The 25,188-nt window shown below is 44.1% G+C and overlaps 1 protein-coding gene across 3 annotated transcripts in view; it reads right to left on the bottom strand.

The window, feature by feature from the left end:
* The window catches only part of EYA2 (EYA transcriptional coactivator and phosphatase 2), a 190,811-nt gene that overhangs the window by 2,804 nt on the left and 162,819 nt on the right, over positions 1 to 25,188 (bottom strand). For all 3 annotated transcript variants that reach the window (XM_088472145.1, XM_088472146.1, XM_088472147.1), the window contains 5 exons: positions 22,036 to 22,125; positions 8,709 to 8,767; positions 6,155 to 6,315; positions 1,368 to 1,482; positions 166 to 287 (listed from right to left, as the gene is read on the bottom strand). In XM_088472145.1, the coding sequence (XP_088328271.1) occupies positions 166 to 287; positions 1,368 to 1,482; positions 6,155 to 6,315; positions 8,709 to 8,767; positions 22,036 to 22,125 (547 nt within the window). The remainder of the gene's footprint in view (positions 1 to 165; positions 288 to 1,367; positions 1,483 to 6,154; positions 6,316 to 8,708; positions 8,768 to 22,035; positions 22,126 to 25,188) is intronic.

The raw sequence follows: 25,188 nt of genomic DNA, 5'->3' as shown, positions 1-25,188 counted from the left end.
ATTCTTTACATATATTTCAGTGAAAATGTTTTTAGACATGATCCTTAGTATATAGTGTTCCTGATTTAATCTACTGGTAATCAGAATACCACATGTGCATATACACATACACTTGCTCTTTATCTGACACCAATGGCCAGCTGCTGGGAAGGACAAGAACTGTACCTGTCTTTGTTGCACTGTAAATATTTTCAATGGGAAAGACGGCACCCAGCCCATACAGAAGGACTTTGGCAATGGCCGGTATGAGCTGGGTGGTGGTGACTAGCACATTCACACAGTTTGGCCTGAAAAGGAAACAAGACAGATGTAAATGCTATCAATAATATGAAATCTTCAAACCTTAAATACAAATTCACATGACAGAACAAAATGTCTGACTCTGAACTAAATCAGGTCTGAATAATTGTGCTTGGCATACAGGGATTTGTAGTCTTATAACTAGAGTTGTGCAGCCCGGATTCCAAGGAATCCGAACCTCAAGGAACAGTGGGGATACGAGTCCATTCCTGCCGGCCTCGGATCCCACTTTGAGGCCGAACGTCACCCTGCCGGCGTTGGATTCTCGATGGACTTGGATTCTATATAAGGCGACGCGGCCAGGACTCAGCGCCATTTCACCGTGATGCACGCTGCTGTTTGCTGTGCTATACTCTATGGTATTGGCTCAGGCTGTGCTGTGTCCGCGAGTGGCTATACTCTGCTGTATTGGCTCAGGTTGTGATGTGTCCACAAGTGGCTGTACTACTGTGTATAGGGGGCACACTGCATGCTTCTGTGTGCTTCACTGTACTCTGCTGTATTAGCTGTCCTGAGACTCCGGACTCACAAATGGCTGTGCTGTATATAAAGTGACCGTGTATAGGGGGCACGCTGCATGCTGCTGTATGCTGCACTGTACTCTGCTGTAATTGGAAGTGTTTGGTGCGTTTTACCCTAGTGCGCTTTCTTCACATGCCGCTATAAACCCTGTAATCCGTGCAGTTTGACCTGAGCTGCAAGTTCAAAAACAGAAAAATATAATATACTGTAGTTCTGTCGTTTGTACTGTTTGGTGCGCTTTATCCTAGTGCGATTTCTTCATGTGCCTCTATAAGCCCTGTGATCAACGCAGTTTGAGGTTAATAATACTCTAGGGACCAAACAAAAATGCTAATCCAAATCCAAAACCAGTCACAGTGGTTTGGCAAATCCAAATCCAAAACCGGACGACGAAGCAGAGCCAAATCCAAATCCAGCAAAAATGGTTCGGCGCACAACTCTAGTTATAACAACAAGGGAACCAGAGGAAACCTAGCATTATCCCACAGCATGACATATATATGATAGCATGCTTTCAATGTATATCGTTTATCATTCCTGCTCACCTGGAATGTATGAGATTCAGGGCCTTCAGAGCATGTGTCAGCCATAGATCAGTCAGGGCTTCCATTTCTGCCCGTAGTTGAAGCCACGTTTCTCTTTTGGGGGCACCTATTAAACCTAAGGTGACAGAATACTTGTCAAACCAGTATTATAACAAACCAAGTTAATCAAATTAAGTAGATTCTGCAATAAAGACATGTTATTATTACCCAATTTTGTTCTATTAATGTTGTTTCCAATTGTAAAGTGCAACGGAATATACTGTGCTATATAAGAAACTGTTAATAAATAAATAATAAATAATTGTTAAGACCCTTTATCACTGTTCCTGAATTTCTTTAGATTTTATAGTGATTTCCGCTAAACCAAACCTGCGGTACAGTGTCCTTCTGGGCTAATGACACAGTGCTACTAATGTTACTCTAAGCAGACATCTGACATAAACTGGTCTCTGTTTTTCTTCATAATTCTGCCAAAGAATATCAAATAGCACAGTATTTTATCTGTAACAAGTTCTACATGAGTGTCAGCTGCATAGATGGCTGAATAGATACCCTGTCTCCGTCATCTGTGCATCAGACACTGATGAAGCTATATGGTACTTTGTCTTAGGATGCTCATAGTTTCTTACCCGTCATTATCTTATATACTCCAAACAAAATATGCATGTTAAGGGTTAAGTATTGTAGACAGACAAATGAGCTGAAAGGAGAGATGGCAATGAGCCTTATAGCATGGCAGTGGCTAGAGCTTGGTGTGTGCAGTAATGCAGGTTTAGAGCACTGATGAGATTTAGCCATGAAATCCCTGTGCAGCGAATCTCTGCAAACGCTGTTTAATATGCTAATTAAATGGAATTAACCTCTTCATTGCTTGCTAATGGAATTAGGGCTTCCAGCAGCAAGATCTCTGGCCCTTGTATCCTGGTGTAACAAAACCATCATTCTTTAGAGTTTATTCATTCATTTCTTGCAGATGGACGTTGGTAGTACATGACAGTCCTAGAAATTTTGAAAACTTCTCAAAAAAACTACTAAGTTCTGTTTTGGCATTTAACATGTATTGGAGGCAAATTAAATAAAATCTACACAGGTTTGCAACATATGCGCAATAGAAATACATGGAACCAATTAAACACAATAATAACATTACATGTATTTACGGAGATTTTAGAGCTTCAGCAAAGTATTTATTGTGTTGGCAAAAGCAATTAAATACTATACGTTTCAAGCTGATCAGTAGTTGGTATAAACAATGTAAATATTTAAAGATATTCCAAATAACTAGTGTGATTACATGGATAAATAGTGCACCTTTTCTTAACTAATGCTATTCTGCAACAGACATTAGTCATGTAACATATACAGTAACCAGTGGCAGATTATACCTAGGGGCTGCAGCCCCCCAAGTAAAAACCGCCACTTCAGTGAGTCAGTTGTAGTCATGACGGCACTGGCACCACTGTGACTGACTTTGGTCTTGGAAGCGCTACCTGCCAGTCACATACAGAGGCCAGTCCAGGCTTCTAGGGGCTGTAGCCGATGCAGTCTCTAGTAGCCGATGTTATGCGCATGCGAGGTGCCACTGCCGCTTGTGTGTATGCGTAGGTCCCAGTGCCTGCCACATCCATTGTGTAGGTGCCGGGATCCGGCCTTCCGGACCAGCAGCGGCAGCCCCCTTTCATACAAGAGGGTAGTAACCGTTGCTTCATAAAACTAATGTTGTGCTGAAGCAGATGGCTATGATATAACATATAAGTAATGCTATGGTGCGGAAGACAGCTGTCAGATAACAGCAGATAGCAGTGATATAACATGTTACTAATGCTATCCTTAATAAGATTGCAGTGATATAACATACAAGTAATGCTATGCTGCAGCAGATTGCAGTGATATAACAAACTAATGCTGAGTTGCCGCATATGGCAGGGATATCTTATATGTAAAATTCATTGGTCTGTTTGTTTGTTAGTTTAGTTGTGTGTTTGTTTGTCTGGCTATGCATTCGGACACCCCTGCACCGATTAACCAACGCGAGGTGATCCAGTGTTATCACTCTGAAGTTTTCATCCACATTATGTGATGTCGTTCAAATCCATCCAGTGAAAGGCCCAGAACAGGCTCCCTGGGAAAACGTTATGCCTGGCGCACTCCGCCTTGAGGTACGGCCGGGACCCCAACCACTCCATTAGGCATCCCAGAGCAATTACCACTCCTCTGTGAAGTTTTCATCCAAATACATCCAGTTGAAGACCCAGAACAGGCTAACCGGGTCAAAGTTCTGCCTAGCGTACACCAACAGGAGGTCTGATCGGGATCGCAATCCCCTAGTATATTTTCTGGGATCCAATGTTACCACTCTGTTAAGTTTTCGTCCAAATCCATCTAGTGGAAGGCTCACATCAGTCTCCCCGCATCAAAGTTGTGGCCTGCATATACCAACAGGAGGTCCAACCGGGACCCTAACCCCCCCTAAACCTGACCAGGATACAACTGGACCACCCCACATTCATTTAATTCCAATCGGTGTAGGGGTGTCCAAATGCATAACAAATAAACAAACAAACCAATGAATTTTATATATATATCACTAATACTGTGCTGCAACAACCAGCAGTGATATAATATATATCACAAGTGTTATGCTGCAACAGTCAGCAGTGATATCTATATTATAAGCTAGAAAGCGTGTCTGTCTGTCAGTCTGCCAGGACAGAATTTTGGACCTAGCTTAATCAAATTTGACATGGTGGTGTAGTTTGACCAGAATAAGGTTTCTGCCTAGGTTTGAACTTCATCAGGGCCACACGCTGTCACACAAACCTTAAAAATAGGGGCACTCTTAAATTGGGGCTGGTTTCAGTGGAAATTGGCAATCTGCCAAAAAACTGTGAGAAAGCTACAAATGTATCCTTTTAAACTCAGTCTGAGCAAATTGATGACTCATGCAAGTTCATATTAAATCCAGAGCCTATGTGTTTGCATGCACAGGTGTAACTAGAACTTTAGCAAGATCTTAAAAGGGCCCCCCAAGAGGTAAAAAAAACATAGATTTGCCCCCCCACAGAGCCCATTCATGTTAAGACACACATACCCCATTCAGGTTATGCCATACAGAGCCCATTCAGGTTATGCCACACAGCAGTACCCCTTATACACATTCTGCCACAAAGTAGTAGTGCCCCTTATACATTATGCCCCTTACCCTACACAGTAATGCCCCTTACACATTATATCACACAGTAATGCCCTTTACAGATTATGCCCCATATAACACATTATTCAACACAATAGTAGTGACCAAGGGCGCCGACAGCCGTGTGGGGCCCTGGTGTAAAGGGGTGTGTGGCCTAATCATGAGAGGCGTGGCCACACTCCCTTAGAAAAAAAAAGATTTTTTTTTTTCAGGTTGGGTAGGGGGCGCTGTGAGCCCTTCAGTCCGGCGCATAACCAGTGGGGGGCACGATCAGTGTGATCTCTCCTCTCACAGGCATAGGAGACTGCAAGTAGTCTCCCAGTGCAGCCCTCGCCAGGCCCCTCCAGCAAGCCTGGTCCTAGGTAAGTAGTACCCGCTCCCCCTCCCTCTCGGCGCCCCTGGTAGTGCCCCTTACACATTATCCCCCCCCAGCAATTCACCTCCCTGTGTCCCTCCAGCAACTTCTCGCCTCCCACTGTGTGCCATCAGCAGCCAGCAGGTGTGGATTTGGGGCCAGGACGCCAGCTAATTACAGCTGGCGCACCGGCAGCGGCAGACATAAACAGACAGCGCTGGTAAAATTAGAATCTGGCACTGGTTGTGAGCCAATCAAAGCTCATGGACTGGCAGCCAAGCTGTAGCCACCACTACCGGTGGCGCTGTCTCTCCATGACTTCCCGCCAGTACACCAGCTGTAATCAGTAGGCGGGCCGGCACCAAATCAACATTGCTGACACTCAGGCACCCTCTATGACCCTGACCGGACCGGCCCACCATATATACGTGACTGGGTGCAGGGGGAGTGGCAGGCCACACAGGCAGCTCGGCAGCATAGAAGCTGCATCCCTTACACCCACGGTAGTTACACCACTGTATGCATGCATGTTAGCAAACAGTGGGGCCATTTTCAGGAGCAATGAAATGGGGTTATAGGTGAGGAAAATGTAAACAAAGACTGCAGGTGTTCTTCAGGGTCTGGCCCATTGGGCAATTATTATAGTTTTTATTATCATGTCAATATCACGTACTCCAAATGCACGTGTATACTTGTAAACTAAATACATTCAGAAAATGATTGTCTCCTATACATTAATAGTGTTCAGCCCTGTAATTTCTAGACCGAAGCAGCCACTTTCCTTTAAGGAACTTTATAAATGACAGCGTGTATTATAACTATATTCCAAAATATTTAGAATTGAGTTTTCCTCTCGTCAGATATATCATGTGCACGTGGCATTTTGGAGGCAATATAAAACATATATACATGGCGGTAAATGCAATTAGCTGTGAGGGGGTGCGTTGCTGTTGTAATAGCGTGGAAACATCACATCATTAAGGGTGTTTGGGGCTACCTGGATGCTGTGGTCCTCAGGCCACATTCTGGGGTTTTCCTGGAAGCTGTGGCCCTCAGAGTGGCTGCAATGGCCAATTTAGCCTTCATACAGGTCGTTACGCATTGGCTCAGAAGACCAAAAGATCAGACCCACTGTCCGGGGCTAATAATAGATTATTGATTAAAATGGGAACAAAGGTCTGGAAAGGAAATACACCATATTTGAAATAGTCTCAAACATCAATTATATGTTTCACCCACCTCCAACATTGTTTTTGTAGGTGCTGTACATCTCCTTCACTCTTCGGTAGCGAAACGCTAATTTCCTCATCCAGTCAACTCCCCCGTGGACCCCTGATCCCAGACAGAGATTTGCTCCAGCAGCTGAACTGTGGAAACCATCTGCAGAAAAGTTATATGTGCTGGGGAGAGAAAATGGGAGGAGGGTGTTAGTTCAATTAAAATCCAGACAGAGTGAACACACATTCTCTGAACTCCATCTAGAACGGTAATAAGTGTCTAACAATGCTGGTATAACACCTTGCTCTTTTCTGACTTCTAATCAGAAAAATTAAAACACCTGACTAAATGAGAGTCACTAAGCATATTAAAAACTGGGGTTTCCACACAGGTGTAACTATTGTGTTAATTAAGCAAAGAAGGTCCCCGCATGGTCAAGGATATGTACTAATATGCTGGTCTGTCCTGGTTGTCTATATTTCTGATTAGCATGGCTATAAAAGGAGACTTCCATGACATTGAAAAATGGGCGATTGTGAAGTGTCCTGCAGGAGATATAATACAGAGGTTCCCAAACTCGGTCCTCAGGGCACCCTAACGGTCCTGGTTTTAAGGATAACCATGGTTGAGCACAGATGGTTAAATCAAATTGACTACTAATTAAGGTCCTGATTCAGAGATGGACGTTAATGCGTTCACAGCTGCGATTTCACATGGACCACAGCTGCAAAAATATGCCAATAGTTCCAAAGCTTACCCGAGCATGGGGACGCCCACTGCTGCCTTCTCATATGTGTCCGACGTCACGTACCAGCGTAAATATCGGTAACATCGACCAGCCAGGCAACCCTTACCGCAGATCTGCCTGTCTCTTTTACAGCGGCTCTCCGGGCACTCAGAGAGGTCGCATACTACGTAGGAGATCGCAATGGCTAATTTATGCACGCCCATGTAACAGTGTTTAAACAGTCAGACATGTCTGTGTTTTTCTAACCAACCCCCGTTACCTACACCAAACGCTGTATACCTGTCACTTAAGAAATATAGAAAGATTACTGCACTCACCCCTATGTGTGTAGTATGTAGATTGGGAAGGGGTACCACTATATAGTTGGAAAATGTGTTTGCGGAAACACCAAACAATTGTTACGCTGCGCAGTTCGACTTTAACGCATGCGCAATAGCAAAAAAATAGTTAGATCTGTGTAAAAATCTCAATTGCGTCCATCTCTGAATCAAGCCCTGTCACCTGTGCCCAAGCATGATTATCCATAAAACCTGGACCGTTAGGGTGCCTTACGTACTGAGGATATATATAGATATAGACAAATGTTTGGGGGTAAGATATAGCACTTGATACAGATAAATAGCCATTTAATACCATTGTGCAAGATCCATAAAAATTGTGATACACTCACCTATTCTAATAATAGATAGGACGGATCAGCATTCACAGATAAAGGTGAAAAAAAAGTCAAATTTATTGAAAAATATACAGCATAAGTAAGAGCCCAAAGTCTATTTCAATAAATGTAACTGCTTTTTGTTACCTATATCTGCGAGTGCTGATTCTTCCCATCAGTCAATAGGATAGGTGACTAATACCCCTTTTACACTAACATTAAAATCACGGGTTTTTGCACTTGAACGCGCATCAACCCGGGATTTTTGTAAATGGATCAACCCGGGTCTGGTGACCCAGGGATCCGCCATGGCTAGCTTGCAGGGTTGGGCACGGGTCAGGGGCATCTTAACAGAGGAGGGGGCCCGTGTGCACCCCCAGTGCGGGGCCCCCTCCTCTCCCCCCGGTGGCCGGCAACCGACTGACGCGGCTGGCCAGCCACCGGAGCATTAGTAGACTCCGGGCACTAGAGTGTGCCCAGTCTACTGCTCATGCGCAGAACGCAGGAAACATGGCCGCGGCGGTGATTTTCCAGCGTTCTGTAGACTCTGGGCACTAGACTGTGCCCGGAGTCTATTGCGCATGCGTAGAACACCAGAAAAATTGCTGCAGCGGCCATTTTCCCGTGTTCTGAGCAGCGCCGACACCTGGCGCGGGACCACGGACAGGTAAGTTAAAAAAAATATGGGTGCAGGGTATTTAGAAAGGTTATGGTCAATCACTGATCAAACATCACAGAGTATAAACATGTTCTTATCTGATTGGGAAACCTACAATAATTATTCCAGCTGTCAGAGAAAATAAATGATGACAGAATAATATGTCAGTCAATGCCGTAACTTCTCAGGAAAGACATATTGCAAGACTTACAATGGGTTTGAATGGCAATACATTGACTCCTCCCATATAATGGGCATCATTACCGCAGCATGTGAGATGATATTAAACATATATAATAAAACAAACTACTTCATGATGTTTCTTTTAAGTTATGAAAAGGATTCAGGCCATTGTTCTATGAGTTTGCATGTTTAGAATATGTCATTTCTTTTAGGGACGTTTTACTGGCTTTTGATTTATTTTATATGATTTGTGGATGTTAATTTAAATAATAAAAGTGTAAGGACGAGTTACATGATAACATCCTACTAGGCAGCTTCCCAACTGTCTCACCTCAAATCTTGTCCATTGTCATCTGAAGACACGTCGTCTATGTGTATCTGGTCACATTCCTAGAAATGCGGGACAGCACATAAATATATTACATATCTACTACTATACATTATCGCTACGGAGATACAATTATTGTGTCCTGAATAAAGAGTAAAAAGCAACATGATCACACACTCTGCCGAGATCAAAGAACCACAATCAGGCATCATAAAGAAATGGTAAGATACCTCTCAGACATTGGAGTACCAATGTCTACTCAGCAACAAGTCATATGCTTCTATTTGTATTAAAAAGTATAATAATAATTTAGTATAATGTGTTACCAAAAATAAAAGCTTAATTAACAGAATACAAACACAATATGGGAAAGATTTCAGCACATAATGCTGGACTGTATTAAAATGTTATAGTAACAAAGGACAATAAAACAGATATTATTACAGCTTGGCAACGTGTATATCCTTATATTTATGTACTTGGCAGAATGGATGAGGACTTGTGTTTAGATTAAATAATGGTTCTGGCTTTGTGGTGATACCCCAAGGGGGTCTGAGAAGATTCTAGGGGGCTCCTGCCTGTTCACTTTATCCCAAAATAACAGTTTTAAGTTTTATTTCAAAATAAAGGATGTACAAAACTATTTTACAAAGATAACACGTGGTAAAAATATAATGGCATGATTAATAAACAAAATGTCAAAAGAGACAATTATTAAATGTCAGGTTGTAGAAAGTGACCTGTGTGATGAACAGCAGCTATCTCTATCGCTATCTCTGAAACACAAACGGCCACTGAGACTGGCAGGTAGACAGCTGCCAGCTGATTGGATCAGAGCGCTCATTATACAGCTCTGGCACATGCACATTTCCTGGCTGCACTATGTAAGGGGAAAGGTATTTGTGTGGACAGCAATCTGCTTTTCTCATTTTCGAATTGCTGAACACAGTAACGTGCGACAACACTAGCTATCACGTATCCGGGTTAATAGAATACCATGACACTTGGTGAGACACTACCTCATAGCCCACGGCTGGTCCTATCACGTTACCAAGTTAAACACAGCGCTGGATGTGGTTGGACAGAGTCATTTCTCATGTGTACAGTGTGGCTGGAGCATTGGGGGAAGGCATCACGTGGTCCACTTGCTCTGGTTTGGTAAAGCCAATGCTTATAAACTAAAGCTGGAGCATCCGCTCTGAGCCAGTAACAAATACTGATAGATGAGTACTCTCACACACATCTTTACGTTTGCTGTGCCACTGATTGTAAGCTAGAAGCCATTTCAGGCACTTTCTGTGTCTTTCAATACTCTAAAGACTCCAGAACAGAGACAGATCCAGAGGCTTGTCCCAAGTGCCTGGACTTTTGACCAATTCGGCCTCACATATGTGTGGAAAAATCTAACAAGTGGCTGTTCAGTGCTAGGGCCTAGGGGAGAGCAGCAAGTGCAGATAGCTGTAGAGAATACGCACATGTATGGTGAGATAATTGCCATCATCTAATCACATGTCCTATCAGTTTTAATATCTAAAAGTTCCTGACTAGATATTTAGGGCTCTATTTATTAACATTATTTTTACTAAAATAAAGTGAAAAAGGGTGTTTTCACACCCTTTTCACATTATTTTAGTTTCACCTGTATTTATTACAGGGCAATTGGAGTAGAATTAGTAAAATTCTACTCCAACCCCCAGTATCACTTATTTTTAGTAAAGCAGATCGCATTTCCCATAATTGTAATGGGAAATGTGATCTGTGTGCAAGTTACTAAAAATAAATTGTAAAAAAATACCGGGGGAAGCCCTGTGATAATAACGCCACCTGGAGGTGGCGTTATCCAGGGTCTCCCCCGGTTACCGGGCTCCCACTCTGCTCTAACGGGGAGAGCAGAGGCGGGAGCCGGTACCAGTAATCAGCTATGTGGTCTAAGCAGACCGCAAGCTGATTGCTGTAAAAAAAAGAAAAAAAAAATTAAACATTTTTTTTTTCACTTACCTGAATCCAGGGACCGGTGATCGGGCCTCCGTTGATGGCTCCTCTCCAGTCAGCTGGTCTCCCACAGTGCACTGGGGCCCGGTGATCAGGTGATCGAGCCCCAGTGCAGTATGGGAGATCACCTGATCGGGAAGCCCGGAGAAGACCACCGGAGGCCAGGAGGATGCAGGTAAGTGTAATGAAGGGAGGGGGGGGTCGCGGGGGTCCGCGATCGCGGGGGGCGGGGCTTAGCGTCGGTGGGGGGTAGTAGCGGTGGTCGGTCGGCGCATGCGCGGGCTCTTAGTCGCGGTATTTTTTCCGAAAATACCGCGACTAGAGTGCGGATGGGATCCGCAGGGACAGAGCTTTATCGCAAGCTCTGTCCCTGCAAGGGATTTATAGTAAATCCCTGTGATATTACCTGAATTCGCAATGCGAATTCACTCGGTAATATCACACTACAATCCGCATTCAATATGCGGATTGTAGTAAATAGAGCCCTTAGTGACATCCGCCATAGTTTTCTTCCCATGTATATAGCGATGTAATCAGCGATATTGGTCAGTCTGGTGTAAATTGTGTGCAAGCATCAACCTGATGGTAGAGAACGGTTCACACAATTTTACTAAGGGGTAATTGTAAATCCTTTACTCAAGCACAATGACTGCCCAGTGGCTACACAAATAAGAAAATATCATGCTCCCCGTCTATAGGTATGGTCCATTATTATCTTATATCTCTACCTGGCCATTGTGTGCCACATGACTCATTATGAATGTTCTCAGTGATAACTATACACCTATATACGAGGCTTTATAACACAACCTGTATAAAGCATAAAGGGGGAGATGCACTAAGCCTCAGAGAGTGATAAAGTGGAGAGAGATAAAGTACCAACCAATCAGCTCCTGTCATTTTACAGGCTGTATTTGAAAAATGACAGGATTGATACCTTATCTCTCTCTACTTTATCACTCTCCAAGACTTAGTACATCTCCCCCAGGACCTTATATTTAGGTGTTTAGTCCCCACTGACTGAGAACATTCATAATGGACCATGTGGCACAAGTTGGCAGAACCAGTACTTGTGTACTTTACGGACTCATTGCAGAGAGAACCCAAGTGTCCTACACTCATTATTATTATCAATCATGGTAATGTCTAAATCCCCTTCACGGAGAGGACCCTGACGTCATCAGCCAGTGTCCAGCGTCATTCCCAGTGTCCAGCGTCATTCCTTACCATCCAAGTGGGCATAAAGGGGGAATATAACCCTGTGACGAGCATAGCGAGCCCCCGAGCCCGAAGAGTGGCGAGCGCAGCGATCCTGCGACGGACAACTTTCTTCTGTAGGTGGGGACAACTTTCGGTACTTATGTACGTAAAGTACACAAGTACCATTTAAAACATTCATTGGGTTCTCTCTCCAATGAGTCCGTAAAGTACACAAGTACCGCAGAACCTATAGTTTTAGTACAAAAAAAAACATTGGGCAGTGAGACCAATGCTTCTTGAATTTAGCATAACTCCCCCTCCCCCCAATACAATGTCCAGAGGATGAACTGGACCATATTAAGCTTCATCTATATTGTAGATAGGTTTATAATCTCCGGCAGCGCTACAGTTATATGTAAATCATTTTTCTTCCTTGTGTCACTCAGAGTCACAAGCAATTGTTTAATAATACACTGTAGAAGATGACCATCAATCCTAGTGACATATGTGTACTCTGGGGGGCTCCTGGCAGCCAGATCCCTGAGTTATTCTTGCCAACAAGGGTAATTTCAGGAGACAATAGTGTTTTGGTAGCCAGTAATTAAAATGTCTCTGTGAACTGGCACAGAGCCCAGAGTAAGGCTATTCCTGCAGGTAGTGAATGTTATGTAATACAAAGTAGGTACAATATGTGTTTAGTGGATAGAAAACTGCCACGAAAAATGTATTTTTCTCTATTTTCAACTAAAGATATTTTTTTTACTGTATTTTGTCAGAGTGTGACCCTTCTTTGTGTATGAAAATATCCAAATATTATATATCATTCTGTTTAACCACAGTTTCTTTATGAATGAGAGAAAGATGTGCTGGAGCCACAAACATATTGCAAAGAAACACTAATATTTTTATAATTTTTCTTTTAAATAACTTATGTTAGTAAATATTGTCAAACTGGAATATTGTGATTGTTTTCATTAGCGCTTGGAAATGTTAGTGTTCTACACAGTCCGTGAGGAGCTGGTTACTGGGTAAAACACACCAGGAAGATTTCGGCCACCAGGTGGCACTGCTTCATTGGAGTGCATCCATACGTTTTGCTGAAAATATAGAAATACGAAATTACCACAGACTACGAGGAGCGGGGAATTTCCTTCTCTGAGAAGAGCGTTGTGTAGTTTCAGGATGGAGTTACTCCCATTTATGAGACTGACTGATCTGTTTAACTGGGAAAATAATATTCTTACAGTAAAATTAATTTGAAGCTTATAAAATTTTCCAAATTCAGCAAAACACAGGTTTATACACAACACGATCCTCTCAATACTGACATTTCTCTATAACCTAATGCAGTGACCGGGAACCTGATTAATTTAATAAAGTGAATGCGCAGGTCATTATTGAATTACCCCTGCTCACAGCTGTTTGTTTAAAGAATGTTAACTCCCCGCTGGTCAGGTCTTCATTGCAATTATATTAAACGTGGATACATGTTGCAAGGATTAACTCGCTCCCTGCCGGAGGGGCCTGTGGCATATGCTGCATGTGATGTCACACACATATATATATATATAGTGTTTGGTCATATAGGAGAAGTTTTCATGTGCAGGTATTACAATATCGTCATTGAAAGCTACAATACAAGCTGTAATTAGGCAATGAGATATATAGCCATTAAATATACTATTGGACAATATTTTGTATGTTTAAATTTATCATTTGCTAATTTGTATAAATTAGGTCATGTTCAAAACCCACCCAACCCAAGACAGCAGCCTATTGCCCATGAGGCCGAGCCCAAACCATCTAGACACCATCCAAATTTAACATTAGGTCATGAGAGAATCCATTTAGTTAAGCATCCCATTTCCAATAAGACTATGCACAAAACATCTAAATAAAACCCCCATTTGCCAAGATGCCATGCTCAAACATGCTCCAATGCATCTAGATAACACATTAATTCACCATGAGACCATGCCTAAACTACGTCCCAATACATCCATTTCCTATGAGTTATGAAAATCCCACTGGTTGGGAGATATGATACAAAATACAAATGAAAGCTGCCATCTTGCTTGCTCTGCTGAGCAAAACTTAATCTCATCTATAGATAGACATCAAAAGAGCAGCACCATATTATTGTGAAGATGGTAGAATGAGGGCTACGTAATACATTTTAGATATAGTATAGCTGAGAGACGTTATTATCTTCGATTTTTTTACAATTGATTTACTAAGAAGAGCTGTAGAAAACATTGAGGTAATCAACTACATAAAGTGGGCTGAGCATCATTTCACTAGTAACTAGTGATGTAGGCATGAGGTGCACAGATAATTAATGGGCAGTCTAGTCATTAATTTTCATTTAGCTTCAAGATGGCTGCCTCCGCTAGTCACATAAACACTTTATTATCTTGCTATAGAAAACATTGAGGTAATCAACTACATAAAGTGGACTGAGCATCATTTCACTAGGAGCCAATGGAGGCATGAGGTGCACTGAGAATTAATGGGCAGTCTAGTCATTAATTTTCATTTAGCTTCAAGATGGCTGCCTCCGCTAGTCCCATAAACACCATGATTACAGTTTGTACTCAGCACACATACACAAGGAAGCTGCTACAGTCACGGTGCATTAGCCAGGACTCTGGCCACAGAACAGAAAACACCATCCGTGAACTCTAAAAATCTTTTTTTCTTTTTCCACCCACCTATAACATTATTGTACAAATAACAGGAACATGCTGGGCTGGCTGATATCATATGCAATTAATTCACATCACACTTGTTGTTAATTGGCCCTATCCCTCAATCCGCTGGAAATCCTATTTCCACAAGTTTTTACAGCATCAGCCCACACATCTGTGTGTACGCTCTCCCAGTTGTATGATGCAGGTACTTGGCACTCACACACGTCTGCGGGGCAGATGTCTGGACAATGTCTTTAAAGAAATTAGGTCTACTAGTGCATAGGCGTTTCTCTGTGTCCTACACAATGTTATACCACACGATGGAGCTCTTCAACACATGTATGAAATCACCAGCCAAGATCCAAAAGTCTCCCCTAAACCATTCATTCCTAACTGAGCCGTCTTTGGCAGATGTATACAGCAACTAAATCTGACCTCAGGCATTCCTGAGAGTTCACAGGTCTAGTTGGTAAGTTTTTCGGTTATATGTTGGCAAAGTAAGAAAGAGATTAAAGACGTTAACTAGGGGAAAAATCATAATGATGTCAAGTTTATTCGATAAAATAGCAAGTGCCAAAAAAGACACAAAATAAGTCTCTTTAGGCACAGGTTAGCTAAAGTTGGGTTGACAATTATAATTCTTTTAATTATTGAGGAATAGACAAAAAAAAGTGAGGATCTATTGATAAAGTTGTCCAAGAAACACAGGGCCTGATTCAGAGACGGACACTAACCCCATGGTTAGCGCACATCTCCGATGTTTTCAACTCATGTGCAGAATGGATTCTGTGAAGACGCTCAGAGTCCCCCCAAACCTCTGCCTGATTGACAGGCAGAAATGTTTGGGGGGCGGTACGGGGGCGGGGACAGCTTGCATTCTCGGAAACGTCCCCGTTTTCTGTCCATGGACGCAGGCTTCCTGGCCTCGCAAGCCGCAAGCAACTGGTCAGGCTGCGGACAATAATGCAACCTATCGTCGTGATTGTTCCGATGGTGATCCCAGACCTCGTTCGCAGCGATGGGATCACGCAGATGCAGCAAGGAGGTGTCTATTTCCTACAGACACCTCCTGCTGCATTTACATTTCAGATAGAGGAAATTGCACTGTCGCTTGTGTGCGGCTCTGCATTTCCGTCCGTCTCTGAATCAGGCACACAATTTAAAATGGGGAAAACAAGCCCAACGCAAACAATGGAAAGTATCACGAAAACACAAACAATGAGGTTTTATCATTCCGTTTTCCGGCACTGAGTAATGCATTGTCCAACGCCAAAGAGCTTTCCAAGAGAAAACAACGTAAATACATAAACAGACAACTGCGCTGAAACAAAACAGTTTGATTGGTGTGTGTACTGCTCAGAAAACACTGGCAGGAACTGGCTGGTAACTTGGCATTTGTGTGATCAGATGTCCAGTGACTTAGAAGAGATTTTTCCAGAGACTATTTTATCTGGAATGAATCAAGAATTTGGGGGACTAAAAATAAATCACAACTAAGGTTTTGATGATTGTACACAAAATAAAAGTGATCTGAAACAATAACTCCTGCTGGAATTTAGTGTTTTTAGTCTTGTGGCTGTTTTCATGTCTTCTGAGAAAGTTGACTCTGCGTAAATCATGGCTGGAAATTGTAAAGCAGCCACGGCCTTTTTATTAAAGAGTATGAGGATGGTAACACAGGGGCTGACATTATTCATGGGAGAGAGGTAGTAACACTGCACAACAGTGGTTATGAAATCTGGGCCTGATTCCGAGATGGACGCTAATGCGATTTCGAATGGAACGCAGCTGTGAAAAGATGCGAATGCGTACCAAAGCACAGCCGGCATAAAGACATCCACTGCTGCCTTCTCACATGCATACAATGGGCCTGATTCAGCAAACAATGCACAGGAGAGAACGCACGCACTTGGCCGATGGTTTTGTACTGCGCATGCATCGCAATGCGTGTGCGCGAACTGGCCAGTGTGGTCGGATAAGTGTACGCAGACTACACATAGAGTGCACGCAGACCCCTTCCTATATTGATTGACAGGAAGTGCCATTTGTGGGTGGTGATGGGGGTGGTCGGGCGAACACAGGCGTGCCTAGGCGTTGGGACGCCGTTTTAGGGGCGTGCATAAATTAGCTACTGTTGTGCCGCACACAGTGATGAGACTCCGTGCACACAGGAAGTTGCCAAAATCCTGCGTGAGGTCTGGTCAACCACTATTATGCAAATGTGGTCGATGGTTCTCGATGTTACCGATATTTACGCTATCTTGCATACTCATCAGGCTGTGAGTAAAGGGAGATGGGTGGATTAATATAGGGCCGGGCGTCTGCATCTTATGCTGCTGTCTCTCTGTGCGTATGTATTGATTAGCATAACCTCGCAGTGGCCGAGTGCATGCGTCTGCTAGCGTGCGTTCCTTGCTGAATCAGGCCCTATGTCGCTTACCTGCGTAAATATCGGTAACATCGACACACATCAAGCAGCCACCTTTCCAATGCGCTAGGTCTGACCTGCCGCAGCCTTGGCAACTCTCCTGACACGCAGGGCTGCGTAGGAGATCACAAGGGCTAATCTATGCACACCCATGTAACTACATTCAACCTGTCAGACACGCCTGCGTTTTTATGACCACTCTCCATTACCACCCCCCAGCGCTGACAGCCTGTCACTCACATTGCAATGGATTCCTCTGTACGTCTGTAATCACAGTGCGATCACAGCACATGCACAGTGCGGCTAATACACATGCGTGATGGCAAACAATTGCTCGATTTGCATGCATATTCGACATTGCGTCCATCTCTGAATCAGGCCCTCTGATCAATGCACCAGTATTACTTTGTTTAATTACTAATTTGATTTATTTTTAAAAGTCAAGTGAGGTTTCTGATTCATTGTGTCAACATCATGATGAATCCTGTGAATGGCTGGGCATCAATAATATAATGAGTTACTGACCACTGAAACACTAGGAAATTGGTTTCAGAGACATAGGAAAAGTCAGTTTGCCTCATCGCTACCATGTTTCTAGGTATTACAGAGGGCTGAGCGGTGTACTAAGTTGCATCAACTGCCAGTCCTGGATAGAGTGATTTGCAGTAGAATAGATAGTCTTTAATCAGTAACAGAGGATGAAACATGCAGGTATGCAGTTGGGAAGCCGGCGGACCTAAGGGTCTAAAGACATACGCCGGGAGATCGACGCCCGGTATCCCGATCAAAGGGACGTTAGGCACCCCCGGGGGGAGGTTAGGGTTAGGCACCCCCACGGGGGACTTAGGTTTAGGCAGCGTGGAAGGGGCGGTTAGCTTTAGGCACTTAGAGGGGGCATTAGGGTTAGGTACTGGGGGGGGGGTTAGGGTTAGGCACCCCTAAGGGAGGGTTAGGGTTAGGGGGGGATTAGATTAGGAAGTACTCACCTGGGGACGATCAGGATTTCCACTGCTGCCGGGATGCTGGTGTCGGGATTCCAACCGCCGGACATGCGTCCGGTGGTAAATCATACCGATTCCAGCACGCATCCATGTCTCCGACTGACGCGGCTAGCCAGCCACAGGAGCCTTAGTAGACGCCGGGCACTAGAGTGTGCCCGGAGTCTACTGCGCATGCGCAGAACGCTGGAAAAATGGTCACGGCGGCCATTTTCCGGTGTTCTGAGCAGCGCAGATACCCGACGTGGGACCACGGACAGGTAGGTCTAAAATAATATGGGTGCAGTGTGTGCGGTGCGGGGCCCCCCTAGACCTGGGGGGGCCCGTGTGCCCCGCACACATGGCACCCATTATAGATACGCCACTGGTCCTACCCCTAATAAGAATCTTGCCTGTAGCCATTTATGTGCTCAATGTTTGTATGCAGTATTTCTGATTATTGTGCTTTACATTATGGCCCTCAATTTTGTGTATGTGGGGGGAGACCTCTCACAGGTTTCTATAAAAAGATACTGGTTTCTGGACAGTGGCGTAACTAGGGTATCTAGAGCCCAGGGCAAATAAAAAAATGGAGACCCCCCCATTTGCGCGTGGTGAAAAATGGGCGTGGTCACAAGGGGCATAGTCACTTTATAATGGGGAGTGTCAACATGACACATATACCCCTTTCTAGTCACTCTGAACATTCCTTTCCATTCCATGTGCACCTTAATCCCAGTAGTGCCCCTTATACAGTCTATGCAATGTCCCCAGTAGTGACCCTTGTACAGTACCCCCAGTATGAAATGTCCCCAGTAGTGGTGGCTCTTATGCAGACCCCCAGTAGTAATTCCCCTTATGCAGTGCCCCATGTAGTGGTCCCCTCTATGCAGTGCCCTAGTAGGGCCCCTTATACAGTGCCCCCAGTAGTGGTCCCCTTATGCAGGCCCCCAGTAGTGGTCCACCTTATGCAGGCCCCCAGTAGTGGTCCCCCCTATCCAGTGCCCCCTTTAGTGGTCCCCCCTATCCAGTGCCCCCTGTATTGGTCCTCCCTATTCAGTGCCCCCAGTAGAGGTGCCCCCAGTGCAGTGTCCCTTGTGCATCCAGTAGTAAGCCCCTTATATAGTGCCCTCAGTAGTAGACCCCCCCTATGCAGTGCCCCAATAGTGGTCCCCCTATGCAGTGCCCCTTATATAGTGCCCCCAGTAGCAGTTCCCCCATGCAGTGCCCCCAGTAGTGGTCCCCTCTATGCAGTGCCCTTTATATAGTGCCCCCAGTAGTAGCCCCTCCTATGCAGTGCCCCCAGTAGTGGTTCCCCCCAGTAGTGCCGCCAGTAGAGGTGCCCCCAGTAGAGGTCCTCCCCAGTAGAGGTGCCCCCAGTAGAGGTCCTCCCCAGTGGTGCCCCCAGTAGAGTTCCCCCCAGTGGTGCCCACAGTAAAGGTCCACCCCAGTAGTAGTCCCCCCCCAGTGGTGCCTCCAGTAGTAGTCCCCCCCCGACAAATATACACACCATAAATTAAACACAGTAAATAAAAGAAAAATACACTTACCTGAATCTACGCTCCTGCTCCGGCTCCAGCTCCTGCCGCCGTCTGCACGTCAGTCCTCCCAGGCTGGCGTGCTCTGCATTATGTCATGACGTCTCTCCCTTTACCCACTGCAGGAGTCGTAAGGTGGAGCTCATGAGTGAGTTCCAGCCCGGCTCTTGCAGTGGGCGCTGCAGCAGTCAATGAGAATCTGTCTGACTCTCATTGGCTGCTGATTAACACACACATCACCGCCGTGCTGGCGGCGATATGTGTGTAAAAATGCTCAGGTGGAGGGAAGGGACTCGGCTGTACAGTACAGGACCGGCACTTGGCGCAGGGAAGCCTAGCGCCGTTCCTGTGTAAATGTGTAGTGCTGACCGTACTCACTGCGTAACTGGGGCAGGGCCGGTACCGTGGCTGGCGGCACCACCCCGCGCCGCTGGTCTCATGATGCCCAGGGTACGTGCCCTGGCGGCCCTGCCCTAGTTACGCCACTGTTTCTGGATAATGGTTTTGATCAGTGATGTGAGCTAGAGGTGGTGAGCAAACCATCTGTAACAGTATCTAATGCAAACCTGCCAGTGATGAATGATCAGTCTAATACCATATGGCAGCAAAACATTGCATGTTAAGTGTGGATTGTATTTGGGTAATATATATTACAATCACATTATGTTTAATACCAAAGGTTTCTTAACTGATTCCACAATGGAATCTCTTATTTATTATAAATAATATAAATAAGTCCATCTAGTCAACACATTTCTCTTATACATGATTTATTATTAGTTTATCCCAGGGGTATTTTAGGTGTCTCATACAGTATGTAACCAGCCATACTTTGGGGTCTCTATTACCCTTCATACAGTTTGCTGAAAATCTTGAGTAGTATTTGCTACATTACAGCTCTACAAGTAACAGTGGTGAGACTTGTTTATCCTGGGCAGTTTATGAGGACGGCTGATACCAGCCTCCAGTTAAACTGGGAAGGAAGGAAATTACTGAGTTCAGCAATGTAATTACAAAAAATTGGGAAGAACTGGTGGAAATGAAAACTACAGGAAATATGGTTTACTAGCAGTGTTTTCTTAGTGCTGGATAAACATCAGGTTAATTGACTGGTGAATCCCTATGTCTGCACAGATGGTCCAGCTAAGACTTTTCACCTGCACAAATCATTAACCTTCATTTCCCACAATTAGACTCTACTCAGCTGTACGTAATTCACTTCTCCGGCTCGCTCAGTGTCATGTATGACTCACACATAAAGTATAGCGTTATAGTCGCGATCCTGACTAGGGTTGCCAGGCCAGATATTTAAAGTGAACACCTCCAAATTACATACATTTCCTGTAGGCATTGTGCATTTCTGCAGCTGCTACTATGCAAACATGCAGCCTGCATCTGATATAGTTCTAGATTTCATATCAGTCCATTTTCTGGATGACTGACCAACTTGTGAACAGTATTTTGGACCTAACACTGCAAGTTTCCACATGTTTAAAAAAAAACCTCTTGCTTGAAAACAGTTGTTAAACATTATTTTAAGCAAATGGATGTGTCTTACATGAAATATAACTAGTGAACTCTCTACCTTAATGCAAGCTAGCTACTGTATCTTGCAATGTTGCACACTTCAGGCCTACAAAGCTGCAATCTCCAATCTTGCAATGCTGCATGCTGCCTCATTTATAACTTGCTTAGTGGAATAAGCACATTGTGGATTGTATACAGAACAATGCTACTTCTCAATAAACATTTAGGGACCTATTCATGATGTTAATTATCGGGGTCCGAACGGACCCCGATAATTAACATTCTAATTCAGCATTGCTCAGGCGCGGTGGCAGCTGATGTGAAATCAGCTGCCCCCGCGAGCGGCTTCACTGCTCCTTTTCGGAGCAGTGACTCTTTTCACGGCGGTGCGCATGCACAACCTATAGGTCACGCATACGCAGAAGAGCCCCGACGTCCGGCTGAAGGAGCCAGACAGGGGCGGAGGGATCTGAGAAAATCCCTTCTCGCAACCCAGACCTACTTCCCAAAGGGAAGAGCAGGTTGCGAACCCCAAGCGGGGGTATTCGCCATCTGAAGATGTCGAATGCCCCCCAGTCAAGCTCCGAAAATATAATATTTTCGGAGCTTGATGAATTCTGTCCCCATACTAGTGTATGGGGACAGCGGGCCATTCCGCAAAAAGAAGGTAAGCAGGAGATATCTGTGATATCGCCTGGTTCACCTTCTTAATGAATGGCCCGAATACTTAATTGTCACAATTGCAGGTGAAAATGTGCTTTTTCACCTGCTTTTGTGACAATTAAGTGATGATGAATAGGCCCCTTAAACCATGTTTTATGTGAAACAAACAAGTACAGTGATAAGTAACAGAGGAAGACAGACATCTTAAGATAATACACACTAGAATTTTGAATTAATTAATAATGATTAATGAGTGACAAAATCCCACCCTTTCCACTGAAAACAGATGCAGGTGAGTAGCTGGCAAGCACTTACCTCCAAGTCATTAAAGAACAGATGGGTATCAGCAAGGTTGAAGATCATCTCCTCCATCATCAGACCTATCCTGACTGATGAGGTGGTGTCCTGGGGAGACATGTAGAAATAAATCATTAATGTCACCAGAGACTAGGAGAAACACCTGTGGGGTCACAGTAAGGCATTCTTCAATTCTCTACTTCAGTACTTAGAAAGCTGTTTTGCTATTCAAAGGGCGGAATTCAATTGATTCCAACCCCTATCGCGCCTGACAGAGCTATTCAATTCTTGCTCCTGTTGGGCGCGATCAGCTGCCAGCGCTACATTTCAGCTCGCAGCCCCTGGGGGATGAGAAATGAAATGTGCGAAAAGTGACCCGTTTGGGTGCCCAAACATCACTTTTCGCGGTCGCGCCCAGCACTTTGGTCAGGTTTAGCTGCTTTACGCGGCTAAACCTGACCTCTATGGGCACGATCAGCGCGAAAAACGGCATCAATTGAATAGCGGCCCGCGATCTCCTGTCACTTTAGACGGGAGATCCGGACCGCATAATCAATTGAATTCTGCCCATAAGGCTCAAACTTTTAAATGACACCACCACATTAAATAGGACATGACTGCTCATTCATGTTTTACCAGTCTAGGGGGCATATGTATCAAAACTTGATGTGAGATAAAATTGTGAAATATATATCACCAACCAATCAGCTCCAAACTATCATTTCTTAAACACAACCTGCGAAATGTAAGTTAGAAGCCGATTGGTTGGTGATATATATCTCACAATTTTATCTCACATCAAGCTTTGATACATATGCCCCTAGGTTGGCGGCAGCTGGAGGTATCCCTAGTCAATGGAATAGAATGCTGACAGTACATGCTTGAAGTATTTACAAACTATAGCCGTCCCATCAATATGTAACATTGATTTACTGTTTAACATTAAAAGAGTACAACCATTAGAGCGGTACATAATTATAGCTGTTTGTTTCTTTCAATTAATAACACAAAGTTATTTTTAGATCTAGCTACATTTTTCTTAAACAGGAAGCGAATGATGAAAAAGGAAACAAAATGAGTATAAATAAGAACTTGTTTTCAACATAGCAGCAAAACTGTATATTAGACAACTTGCAGACACAGGTGATAATCACATTAGTAGCTATAAAATATGGGAAGTATAGGGCTACCATGAGCTTTTAAGCATCCTGACTGAGAGGAACAAATATTCATCATTACCAAGGATGCTAATTAGACTTGGCATTCACAACCTTGTACGAGACGTCCTGTTACAGGCACACCGAGAGCAATTACCTGGTTAACAACTAGGAAGTCACCAAGATTATCTATACAGCAGATAATAAAACTGCTCTGCCACTGCATTGGTGACTGGTTATACGTATAATACTGCATAAAATCTGTAAATACAGATAACGAAAAAAAAAGGTTATTATTGCAGAGCACACAAAAACTAGGTAAAAAATACATTCCCAATGCTGAGAAGACTAATAAGGGACCTATTTATCCAGACCCTTACGTGCGGAAACAGCAGTTCCTGTATTATTTAGGGATAGGGGGTTATTAAACAACAGCCTAATGCAGGAGATACCAGAGATATATCATGCATTATCTAAATAATAAAGCTAAGTGGTGAAACAATATATATGTCACCACCTTGGCGTGCGTGCTTGCTTGATGGACTTAACGTACATACCGTGTGCCCACTTCTGTTAGTGTCCTTTTTTAGAAAAAAAACGCAGAAGATACAGCCAGCCTTGGGAGTGGAAGAGTGGACCCCAGAGGCAAGTGCCATTGACACGTCCAGGAAGAGCCTGATGACCACCCATGTGCTTATTGCAGGAACTTCTCACCAGCAGTGTCAGGTTGGCAGCGAGAGTGCGAAAACCACCACTTAGGGTTTTGATAAATATTTATAACACCACATTCTATATCACAGGGATATGGAATGTTCATTTTCAGGTGACCATCACCAATGTTGATAAATAGACCCAAATTAGTGTACTGATACGACTGTAGTGGATGTGTAGCATAATTTTTACAATGCATAGAAATTATTAAAAAAACCACAATGGTAATCATAAAGCCATGTAACAGCAATCGGAGCAACCTGAGCTTCAGTGAAACTGCACAGGTTATATATACAAGCAGCTGCTATCACAGTTATATGATGAAGAAACATAGGGCCTGATTCAGACCCACTCGCGAGCGGCTGTCCGCTCGCAAGTGGGCCGATGGTGTGCACTGGGCATGCGCACGACGGAGGGAGCTCCGTCGTGCGCATGCGCGAGACGCGACGAGCGAAGGACTTTCCTTCGCTCGTTGTGTCTGATCAAAGGGGGCGTGCTGTCGATGTTGATTGACAGCACGCCCCCTTTGGTGGGCGTGCCGGGGGCGTGCCTCCCAGACGGCCAAAATCACTCCGGGCCTTGCGGTTGAGAAACTCAACCGCAGGCTTCGGCTCGCAGTGGCCATCGCGACCATCAACCTGCACGCTCGTATAGGCTGTGGGTAGTGACCCACAGCTATACGAGCGTCCAGGAGGACGCTCCATAATTATGGAGGTGGGCCCTGATTCAGAGCGAGCGCTCTGGTCAGAGCGTCCGGCTCTGAATCAGGGCCATATACGGTAGCTTATCATTGGAAAACTGCAAATGTATGGGCAAATCTAGCTAATAAGTACTCTCTTGTTGGGTCACACACTCTACTATTATATAAAACATAACATTTATTGATACGTATTCAAATATGACATGGTATTCTAGACACACAAAGGTACAAAATATAACATCAAACTAAAAACAAACAGCCAAATAATATGTGACAGTAAATATATATGTTTATTTGGGCAAAAAAAATAGCTCTAATAATATGACAGTGTTTATAGTGCCTGATAAATTGTGGTCTATAGGTGCAGCCCAGAGAATCCATACCATTAGATACCGATGTGTACCGTGGCCTGAAAGGGCGAAAATATTAGGTAAATAATAAAAGGATAATACCCTATATCAGTGGTTCTCAAACTCGGTCCTCAGGACCCCACACAGGTCACGTTTTCCAGGTCACCCAGCAAGTGCACAGGTGTAGTCATTATCACGGACACATTTTAAAAGATTCACAGGTGGAGATAATTATTTCACCTGTGATTCTGTG

Source organism: Taudactylus pleione, unplaced genomic scaffold (assembly GCF_031769625.1).
Source record: "Taudactylus pleione unplaced genomic scaffold, aTauple2 ptg000121l, whole genome shotgun sequence".
In the NCBI taxonomy this organism is placed as follows: domain Eukaryota; kingdom Metazoa; phylum Chordata; class Amphibia; order Anura; family Myobatrachidae; genus Taudactylus; species Taudactylus pleione.
The sequence above is the reverse complement of the archived record's forward strand: the minus strand, read 5'-3'. Positions and strand labels throughout refer to the sequence as shown.